Here is a 12399-nt window from a genome sequence, read left to right as displayed (position 1 = left end):
TTTTATGTTGAACTTTGGAGTTTGCCAAGAAGATCAGATATAATAGTTGTAGTGGGAGTTGAGTCCTAGAGTTTGCCAAGATGGTGAGTTTTTTTGTTGTAGTGGGAGGCAAAATCGTTGTTTTGTCTTTAAGTGGGAGAATGTTGGGATTGTAGAGATAAAACACCATAAAAGCACCCATAATGAAATGGATATATATATATATAATATATATATATATATATAATATATATATATATATATATATATATATATATATAATACTATATATGTACATAATTATAATTAATGAATTTTGGCCAAAGTCAAAATTGAAAGGGAAATTTGTTGCCGTGAAGTTGGAAGTTGGGCTTGGCCCATTTACTTTTTACTAAATGGATATTTATGTGGATATAGGAGAGCTATGGCGTAACGGGGGCTGCAAATCAAATAGTAAGATGGAAGATCGAGGTGACGTGCAGCAAAAGCAATTAGTGCATTCCGGGTGTGGCAATGGGAGGAAAAATATATAATTTTTATTTGGTATTTCTCTTTTTTTATTGTTAATTCCAAAATATCGAGTTGTGGTATAGGAAATCAAATAGTTCGTGTTGGGCTATTTGGAAGAGATTTGTAGTATGGGTGTTTTGAATCTTTGCAATCTTCATCATAATAGAACATGCAATTGCAAAACACTAGACGTAGTCCCGAGTTTGGGTGAACCAGAATATTTTCGATGTTGATTCTCTTTTCCCTTTTCTTAATTATTTTTAGTATTTTTATGATTGTTAATTTTTTTTTGGTCTAACCTGTGGAAGTGGGAATTTAGATATAATTTAGTTTCCGCTTTTTATTTATATCTTATTATAAACTCCCAACAAGTGGTATTAGAATCATGCCTCTAAAATCCTGGAGTGTTTAACAAAGATGTATAGTGGAACTTTGTAATCAGAGCCATGCCCCTAAAATCCTCGGGCATTGCACAAAGATGTATAGCAGAAGTTTGGAAGTAGTCATGGTGTGATCCGTGGTTAAACTCTATTGGATAGGCGGTATCCTCGGGTGAAGATGAGTTAGCCTAAATAAAAGTTAAATGGGTGGATGGTTATTTGATGGGAGGCTCGGTAGTCCTTTGTTCGAGGGGAGTATTGTTGGGAATCCAACCAAAGTCCTACATTAGTTAGATAAACGGAGAATCATGGGTATATAAGTAAAGATGACTTTCTCCACTGGTATGAGGACTTTTGGGGAGAAACCAAAAGCAAAGCCATGAAGGTTTATGCCCAAAGTAGACAATATCATACCATTATGGAGATAGTTGGGGTTGTTATCTCTATCAATATCTTAGCTCATAACTGACATTAAGATCAAATAGGGATTGTTCAGATACATGGAAGGATAGAAAACCAGAAGAAAATAGAGAGAAATCATATGTAAATCGGCTGGGATTGGATGTAAGCACCCTAGATGGTCAAATTGTGTTTTTATAAAAATTGGCACGACACCACAAAACTGATGGACATATGTGCGCATTCACATTTGAAGGTTCGCGATGATAGTTGCACTTCATGAGGACATGGGTCTTGGGAAAAAGCATTGAGTGCAGCGCCTAAGCTGCGCCATGCATCAGGGACAAGTTTGAAATTTTGACATTTTCTTTCTCGGTTGATGCATTTGAGCTCCGTTTCTGCCCAATTTTAGCTTCATTTTGTCCCTAACACTTCATTCTACATTTTAGGTGTTCGAAACCTACAAAATTATCAAATAAACACTTAAAATCAAGGAATAATCTCGAATTAAGCGGGACAAGATAGAACATTTTCAATACTATCAAAGCTTGAGAATCCCTCTCAAAGTGAAACTCTAGACTTGTCTAAGTACATCCTCAATACTCATAAAGTACTCTTAAAAAGATGAATAAATGACATACGTTGAAGAATAAAAACAACAGCCACAACCTCACATTGAGGAACAAGACGAATTCGTCCGACACGATACAAGCACTTCCAAAACCCACACGATAAACTTAGAAAGTTGTGACCCTAAAAACCACCACAAAGACACTAAATATCATCTTGATAAGGATACAATTCTTTAAAAGAAAATGGATCATTTACAATCCAAAAACAAATCACAAGTCACCACGTTGTTTGCTAAATTAACGACGAATTTATAAATTATTGACTTTGGGTCCAATTAGAAGTTGACACATGTCCCGAATTGAATTGAAGACAAGTTTCGATGACATCACGCGGATGAATCAGATAAGATTAAATTGATCCAATTTGATATTACTATTTGGGCTTAAAGTCCAAACTACAAAAAAAGTTGAATTGGAGCCAAATTCCAAATCAAGCCCAAAACAACTAAATGGACCTAAGAGTTAAGCCCATGGACCAACCAAGCCCACGAAGCCCACCTGAGAAGTCTATAAATAGAGAAGTTCTCTTCATTTGTAAAGGCAGCATTTTGTATAATCAGAAGACCTGGAGAGAATTCACTAACAAGCAGAGAACTCCCAATACTCTTGAAGCTGAAGCTGCACTCCTATCAGGCAGAAGACCTTTGAAGATACAAATACTCTTCCAAGACTTCTACTTCAAGCTTCCAAGATTCCTGAAGCTACACTCCTATAATGCAGAGGACCTTTGAAGACACAAATACTCTTCCAAGACTTTTACTTCAAGCTTCCAAAACTCCTGAAGCTGCACTCCTATAAGGCAGAAGACCTTTGAAGACACAAATACTCTTCCAAGACTTCTACTTCAAGCTTCCAAGACTCCTAAAGCTGCACTCCTATAAGGCAGAAGACCTTTGAAGACACAAATACTCTTCCAAGACTTCTACTTCAAGCTTCCAAGACTCCTAAAACTGCATTCCTATAAGGCAGAAGACCTTTGAAGACACAAATACTCTTCCAAGACTTCTACTTCAAGCTTCCAAGACTCCTGAAGCTGCACTCCTATAAGACAGAAGACCTTTGAAGACACAAATACTATTCCAAGACTTCTACTTCAAGCTTCCAAGACTTCTACTTTAAGAACGTTCGGTGCTTTCCTTCTCCAAGTCAAGCATATTCACCCAACTGAGAGAGAATCAGAGGATCAAGTATTAGAGATCGAACTACATCGCATCAAATCAACTCCAACATCAACACCAACTCAAGTTCAACTCCACGAAACACATTTCTCCGGAAACCTCGTGTGAACAAGATTGTTGTGTCAAAAAATTTGCAACAGATAAGGAAAAAAATATTTTCCAGAGAAGGATTGTTCAGACTCCCATGAAACTCTTCACAATAGTAACAACAAGCTGCATAAAAAAATAATAATAATAAATAATTAAAAAAAAAAAAAAACTTAGCCAACATAACTGCAGTAACAAACTCCCCCCTTCGGCTAAATTTTTTTTAAAAGACCGATTGGGCAACTAAAGTAAACATTCAGAACTCGTCATTCAACGTGTAAACCTTGAAATCAACACCTTGATTGGGCAACTAAAGTAAACATTTCATTGAAATCAACACCGTCAATATGTGCATAACCTTGAGCAACCAGACGACTTTATTGAGAGTAACAATTCCATTTACCCAGAACTCGTCATTCAACGTCTCTTTTACATTCTTTTGCTCCACATGAGAAGTGTAATAGATGTTTCTGTCATTTGCAAATAGTCAACTCATTCTTTCTTCCTTTCTTTCTTTTCCAGTGGAAACCCCAACTTCAAGACTTCCTACAATATCAATTGTAAGATGATATTTTTGAATTCTACTAAATAGAGCTTTCTTGTTAATACCACTATCTTCATAATGAGGACTCCCTATCAACTAGAATGTAGCACGAACTTCCAAAGAGATCAAAATATTTGACATTTATTTTCTTCCCCTCTATATTTCATAATTTGTGCAGATCTAACCAAGATGAAGAGCAGTCATGTCATGAATGAGAAGTTGTATCAAGAGTTTCAATCCATAAGTGTAAAGGAAGTTTATTGGTACACAACATGGTTTGAGTCATTTCCTATAAGGCCGTGTTCTTTTTTTCAACAACACCATTTTATTGAGGGGCATTAGGAGAGAAGAATTCATGATGAATCCCTTCAGAAGCACAATATTCAGCAACCTTTGAGTTATCAAACTCTTTACCATGGTCACTTCGACTACTTGATGTTCTTCCCTTACTTTCTCTAGAGTTGGAAACATAAAGTTTGACAAACCTGAAAAATATTAGACTTCTCACGAATGAAATGCACCCACGTGTAACAGGAATAATCATCAACACAAACAATCACATATCATTTTCCACCAAGACTTTCCACTTGAATAGGGCCCATCAAATCCATATGAAACAATTTAACCACCGTATCAGTAGTAAGTTGAGAAAATTTCTTATGAACAACTTTAATTTGTTTTTCCAGCTTGACAGTCATCATAAATAGTACCATTGTCAGAAGAAAGGTTTGGAGTTCCTAATATTGCTTCTTCCACTATAGCCTTTTAAATAGAGCAAAGACTAACATGACCCAGTCTCTTATGCCAAAGAGTAGCTTCATTATTCCTTATAATATTACAAATATTGGATACGACATTAGGAATCTAAAGATAACAGTTATTAGAAGAGCACATATCTGACATGATGAGAGAATTTCCGTTATTTGTTACCAAGCATTTATCTTTAGAAAAATTGACAATGAGACCTTCCTTTCCACAGCAATGACAAACATAATTTTGTTTCCGGGGCGATAGAGGGATAAGGTGAAATCTTCTTTGCCTTGAACATCTATTCTAACATCTGGGAATAATGAGAATTCACATATGTGTTTCTAACAGACAGCGGATCTATTAGATGAGGGTTCAGTATAGGAGCTTGACTTCTTATGAACATGGCTGAAGCCAAGATCTCGTTTATCCCTAGATGCTTGACATAACGACAGAATCTTTTCAAGATCATTAGTCCCACTGTTAAGCATTCAAACTAATTTTGACATGGAGTCAATATCAGACTTGACTGCCTTAACTTCTTTCTTCAACCCTAAAATACTACATACTAATATGTGATTATCATAAAGCAGATTTTCAATTCTCTCCCTCTGTACAACCAAGAATTTGGAGTCTTCAACCCACATTTTAAAGAGCTTGTCATAAGTGGTTGTGCTTGATTCACAAACATAACATCAACTTTGTTATCATCATGCACAACGCTAAAATTCAGATTTTCAAAATCTTCAATAATGACATAAGAGATGCATCCAACAAGACCACAAACTTCTTCATCAGAATCACTACTTGCATCTGATTCATCATCAGATAACGTGGCTGAATATCCCTTATTTTTCCTCCTGAGATAATTTAGACATTTAGAATAAAAATGTTAAAAACCTTTATACCCTCTACATTTAAAACTTTTTCCTTTAGTATTTTGTGAATTGCTTAAGCCTTTCTCACCTTCTTTCTTTCTGCCTTGAAACTTCTGAGATTTGATCATAATGTTATTCACATGTAATGGAACATAATTACCAAAACTCTTATCCAAGTGCTTTATGGCTCAACTAAACTTCCTACTTGATAGAGAAATAAAGTCAATTAAATTGTCTTCAGATTCTTTGTTTTTCACCTTAGGCTGATCTTCACTTACAGTTGACTGTCGAGCTATACCTTTATTATTCTTATGACATTTATCATCGAATGTCATTTCAAATGTGCGGAGAGAACCAATAAGTGCATCAACTTTCATGGTTGTAATATCCTGAGCCTTTTGTATGGTAGTAACTTTCATGTCAAATATTTTGGGTAGTGATCGAAATACTTTCTGAACCAATTTTTCTTCAGAAAATTTCTCTCCAAAAGCTAAGGACTCGTTTGCAATGTCTGACAAATGAACTTTGAAGTCTGTTATACTCTCATATTCCAACATCCTCAAATTTTCGAATTTTGTAGTTATGAGTTAGAGTAGACATTTTTCCTTGGATGTTCCTTCATGAGATACAACTAGAATATCCTAATCCTTCTCAGTGGAGATAAAAATATTTATTAGCTCGAAGATGTTCTTGTCAACACCATTAAAGATAGCATTGAAGGCACAAGAGTTTTCTTGAGGGGCTTCATCCTCAACTTCATTCTAGTCCTTTTCAGGCTTTGGAGCTATCAACAGTAAAACAGTTACATTCTGTTTATTAGCTACAACAATTTATTTGTTACATTATGTTATAACAATTTATTTGTTACATTCTGTTATAACAATTTATTTGTTACAACAGTTAAGATTCTGTTTGAGTTTGTTTACATTTTTCAGCTGTTAGTTAGTCAAGCAAACTAACAAGTTCTTCTATAAAAGGAGCTTGAAGTATGTAAATACAATAAGTGAAAGTAATAAGAAAGTATTTCTACATACCTTTTCTCTCCATTTGTTATGGTATCAGAGCATTTCCACAATAGAGAAAATTAAAAACCCACCCGAAAGCCATTACCCTCGTGCAGTTCTATCATGACGACATCAGAGAGTTCAACATCCGGCAACTCTTCGGAACTCGACGCCCAAATGAATCCCTTCATCCTTCATCATTCAATCATCCCAACCATCAATTTGGTATCTACACCACTTGCAGGATCAAGCAACTACTCTCCATGGAGCAGACAATGAAACTTACATTATCAGGGAAGAACAAGATTGGTTTTATTACTGGAACGATTGAAAAACCATTAGAAGGAAGCTTACAATCAGCATGGAGATGTAATAATGATGTGATAACCTCATGGATTATCAACTCAGTCTCAAAAGAAATTGCTGTCAGCTTAGTTTACAGGGGAAGCGTCAAAGAGATATGGGATGAATTAAAAGAAAGGTACCATCAGTCCAATGGGCCACATATATACCAGTTGAGAAAGGATCTTGCAACTACTACTCAAGGAAACCTTTCAGTGGAAGTATATTACGCAAAAATCACTACGATATGGCAAGAACTTGTTGAATACAGACCAACGGATAAATGTACTTGTTAAGGGTCAAAGAAGATGATAGAATTCTTGAATGCAGAATTTGTAATGACATTCCATATGGGCTTAAACGAGTCATATGCACAAATTCTATTGATCAACCCTCTGCCAACAATAAACAAGGTATTCTCTCTTATCATCCAAGAAGAAAGGTAAAGATCCATTGGATCCACACCTACAATTGAAAGTATAACTCTAATGGCTAATGCTGAGAAAAGATTTACATCTGAGAAATCTAAGAAGAAAGATACTCGGCCAGTATGCACTAACTGTGGAGATAGAGGTCATATTTTTGACAAATGTTATAGATTACATGGTTATCCACCAGGGCATAGACTAGCAAATAACAATTCAGTCCATCAACAAAGGCCGCAGAACTCTATGCAAACTAGTAATGAAAAGCCATTAGAAGCTTCTAAGAGCAATTAGTCTGCCTTCTTTGCCAGCCTGAATAATGACCAATACTCACAGCTTTTGAACATGCTGCAAACACACTTGAATACTCAACAAATTGATGAAATCCCTAAGACAGATACTACCCACATAGCAGGTACATGTCTTTCTACTTCACTCATCGATTCTTGTTGAATCATTGATTCTAGAGCCTCTTCTCATATATGCCATGATAAATCTATGTTTAAAGAACTACACAACACTCAAAATATGTCAGTTATACTACCAACTAAAGCTCGTTTGAAGGTTAAGTATGTAGGGGACATTCTAATAGCAAAACAGTTGATATTGAAGGATGTTCTATACATTCCTGATTTCAAATACAACCTGCTATCAGTGAGTGCTTTACTTAAGGATGGAAGATATTCTATATCCTTTACTAACACCAATTGTATCATTCAGGACAAGTCAGTTTCGAGAACGATTGGGAGGGCTGAACTAATCAGTGACCTATACTTACTCAAAGTAAATGATGAAAAGAATAAAGACTTATCTATTGAATCTGCTGACTGGCGTATTGGATCTGCTGTGTTTTTGTGTAAAGCTTCTGCAACTACTTGGCATAATCGTATGGGACACCCCTCTATTAGTAGAATAAAAGAATTTTCAAAGATTATAGAGATTTCTGATTTCTCTAATTGTAAACAATACTGTGCATTGTGATATATGGGGTCCTTTTAAAACCCGAACACATGCAGGTCACACATACTTTGCCACCATTGTTGATGATAAATCAAGGTACACATGGATACATCTCTTGAAAAATAAAAGTGACATTCTACAAGTCATTCCCAGTTTCTTCAAACTTGTTGAGACTCAATTCTCAAAGAAAAACAAAATTTTTCGTTCTGATAATGCTCCTGAATTAAATTTCAGAGATTTTTTTGCCAAAACAGGAACTACTCATTAGTTCTCCTGTGCATATACTCCTCAACAGAATTCAGTGGTTGAAAGGAAACATCAACACCTTCTCAACGTTGCAAAAGCCCTAATGTTTCAGTCCAATGTTCCTTTCACTTTTTAGGGAGAGTGCATCCTCACTGCAGCATACTTAATCAACAGAACACCTATGGTTTTACTATCCAACAACACTCCCTATGCTGTTCTATTTAACAAAACTGTTGACTATGGCTTCATAAAGACATTCGGATTCCTTGCCTATGCTTCTACATCAACAGTCAACAAGTCTAAATTTGATCCAAGAGCAAGACCATTTGTCTTCATGGGATATCCATCAGGTATAAAGGGCTATAAGCTATATGATATGACTAAAATGACATTTTTTTATCTCCAGGGATGTCTTATTCTTTGAAGAAAGGTTCCCATTCCAGTCTGTCAAAGAAGACAACAAGCCCATTTCACATGATTTTATTGATCAGTTCGTCATACCAATGCCACTATTTTGATCAACTTTGAAAACAGAAGGTATTACTGAAGAGATCTTTGTTGTTTAATACCTTAGAACGCTTATGTGAGGATAACCACGGTATGATGATTCAAACTCAATTTGAAACCTCAGAAGAAACCAATCATACCACCAACAACCATTCCCACAGCCCCAAGAAAAGTCATTCGAGAGCAACATTACCACCCTCCTACCTAAAAAGACTTCCACTGTAACCTTACATCCCACAGAAAATCACCCTTTCCTCTTCACAAATACCTCTCATATAATACTTACAACCAAAACCATCAGACATACATCCTAAATGTCACTTCCATCTATGAACCCACCTATTACCTCCAAGCCGTGAACCACCAGATTTGGAAGAAGGCTATGGCAGAGGAAATAGAAGCTATGGAACAAACTAATACATGGACTATTGTCTCTCTTCCAAAGAATCATCATACTGTAGGCAGGAAATGGGTTTACAAAATCAAGTACAAATAAGATGGAACAGTTGACAGATATAAGGCGAGACTTGTAGCAAAAGGCTACAAGCAACAAGAAGGAATAGATTTCTCAGACACCTTCTCACCTGTCGCCAAAATTGTCACTGTTAAATCTTCTTCGCCTTTGCTGCATCCTACTATTGGTCACTCACTCAAATAGACATCAATAATGCCTTCCTAAAAGGTGACTTGTTTGAAGAAGTGCATATGTCTTTGCCATTGGGTTATCAAACCTCACAAGTACCACGGAAAGGTGAGAAACTAGCCTACAAACTTAACAAATCTATATATGGGCTGAAACAAGCCTCGAGACAATGGTTTCTCAAGTTTACAACTGCTCTATCTTTACATGGCTTTCATCAATCCAAGTATGATTATTCTCTTTTTACCCGAGGACATGGACATGATTTTGTAGCATTGTTGGTATATGTAGATGACATATTACTAACCGGACCATCCCCTCAAATAATCAGCTCAGTCAAAGAAGTCCTCAAAGGACATTTCAAACTCAAGGATTTAGGCCATGCGAAATATTTTCTGGGATTAGAATTATCCAGATCTCAACAAGGGATCATGATTTCCTAAAGAAAATATTGCCTCCAAATACTTGAGGATACTGGATTTCTTGAAGCTAAACTAGCTACAACTCCTATGATCCCAATTTGAAACTATCAAAGAATGAATGAGAGCTTCTAAAGGCAGATGACATCACATGTTATATGAGACTGATTGGCAGGCTTATATATCTTCAAATATCTCGGCCAGACATATGTTTTGCTGTTCATCGGCTAAGCCAATTCATCCACAGCCCCACTAAAGCTCACTTCAATGCCACTCATCACTTACTCAGGTACCTAAAACGGTCTCCTGGACAAGGCATTTTAATCAGCCCTATCACTTCCTTTCATTTAAAAGCCTTTGTGGATGCTGATTGGGGATCATGTCTTTATACTAGAAGATCCATTACTGGTTTCTGCATATTCCTAGGGGCATCTATCATATCATGGAAATCAAAGAAACAATCCACCGTTTCTAGATCTTCTGTAGAAGTAGAGTACAGGGCACTAGCCTCAGTTATTAGTGAATTAATGTGCATCTCTCAACTCCTCAAAGATCTTCAGGCTAAGATCTTAAAGCCCACTACTGTATTCTGTGACAATCAAGCTGTTATTGCCATTGCCTCTAATCCAATGTTTCATGAGAGGACAAAACACATAAAAATTGATTGTCATTTCGTTCGGGACAAGATAGCTGATGGGTTCCTTAAGGTTCTCCCTATCCAATTTAGTCAATAACTCGTAGACATATTCACTAAAGCATTGCCTACATCTGTTTTGTCTAAACTAGTATCCAAGTTAGGCATCATTGACATTCATCGTCCAACTTGAGGGAGAGTATCAACAGTAAAACAGTTACATTCTGTTTATTAGTTACAACAATTTATTTGTTACATTATGTTATAACAATTTGTTTGTTACAACAGTTAAGATTTTGTTTGAGTTTGGTTTTGTTTGAGTTTGCTTGTATTTTCTAGCTGTTAGTTAGTCAAGCAAACTAACAAGTTCTTTTATAAAAGGAACTTGAAGTACGTAAATACAATAAGTGAAAGTAATAAGAAAGTATTTCCACATACCTTTTCTCTCCATTTGTTAGGAGCATTCCCAACATTTGGAACAACAATCTGCAGTGGGGTTCATCTAGTTACTACAACTTTTCATGTTTTTTCATCAATGAATTTGAGGAAAGCAATCATTTGAACCTTATCAAGGAATGAGAGACGAATATTAGATCCACCTTCTTTGATTGATTCTATTTAAAGAATCACGGATCAAAACATCAAAAAATAAGATCTGCTCTGATACAATTGAAATTTAGGTGAATCTAACGAATGACTACACAAATCAAAGTAAATATCACAATCTTGTTAAATTTATAATATTGGTCGTAGGAATACTATTTCCCTTGATAGATAAGGAGGAAGGAGGGTTTGGTTCATTTATTGTAGTTTTGAATTTTCAAAAGATATATTCTATTCTCTAAATTCTAAGAAGATACTAGATGGTTTTGGTTTTTACCTTTATTTTTAAGTTTAAGTGTTAATTCAGTCTGTGTTATTTTGAATTTGGTTCATTTTGAACTCTGTAAATTCAAAATATTCATTTTAGTTTTTAGGCTTTCAATTTTGATTCATTTTTGTTTTTATACTTTTAAAAAGTGATCACAAAGATCGAAATAGAAATTTTAAAAGTATAATCGACCTAATAAAGTATAGTGATTTACGTAGTAATTACATCATGTTTCTGACATATAGTTAATATAGTTTCAATGTGTATTAACGTGTTATCAAGTGAGTATTATTAGAGTGCAAAACAAATACCTACTACAATATATGTATTCTGAAAGTCGATAGTAATTAAAATGGAAAGTTGCAAATATAGTAATCAAATTAAAAATATTGACATATATAACACAATACAAAATAATTTGCAGATATAGCAACGTTTAGATCTAGCCTTCAGAGCCTATTAGTGATTGAGGTTATCGGTGATACAAGCTATCACTGATAGATTTTTCTATCGTTAGTAATAGACTTGTCATCGATAGATTCATGTCAATGTTGGATTTCTATCATTGTTAGAAAATTTATCACTAGTAGAATTATATCACTGATAGACTAGTATCAATTATAGAGTCTATCACCAATACTCTATCAATCAAAATAGTCTATCATAGATAGATATAGGTTTGTGAATTAAAAGTAGATATAGGTTTGTGAATTAAAAGTAGATATAGGTTTGTGAATTAAAAGTACGATGGTGATAGACTTCTATTACCGATTGACTTCCATTACAGATTGACTTCTAACCATAAAAAAGCTACATTGATAGAAGCCAACATGAACATAGCTCAACTAGAGATAGATTTTTTATTTTAAAAGTCAAAAGTTTGAATCCCACAATTATTGTGCTAAAAAACATAATGGAAAACACCAACAAAATAACAAGAAAGAGAGGAGAAAGGAACTTGTAAAGAAGATAATAGTCAAAGAAAACTAAATATAACTATAGAAAGAGAATATTATA

At 35.1% G+C, this 12399-nt stretch overlaps 1 protein-coding gene across 1 annotated transcript; it reads left to right on the top strand.

Annotated features, from left to right (window-relative positions):
• Positions 1–6601: 6601 nt before the first annotated feature.
• LOC120078158 lies at positions 6602–6976 on the top strand. Its single transcript, XM_039032384.1, has one exon. It carries the CDS (start codon positions 6602–6604, stop codon positions 6974–6976), a length of 375 nt encoding a protein of 124 aa, XP_038888312.1.
• The last annotated feature ends 5423 nt before the right edge of the window (positions 6977–12399 follow it).

This window comes from Benincasa hispida, chromosome 1 (assembly GCF_009727055.1).
Source record: "Benincasa hispida cultivar B227 chromosome 1, ASM972705v1, whole genome shotgun sequence".
Lineage (NCBI taxonomy): Eukaryota > Viridiplantae > Streptophyta > Magnoliopsida > Cucurbitales > Cucurbitaceae > Benincasa > Benincasa hispida.
Note: the sequence above shows the minus strand (reverse complement) of the source record. Positions and strands in the feature narration are given on the sequence as shown.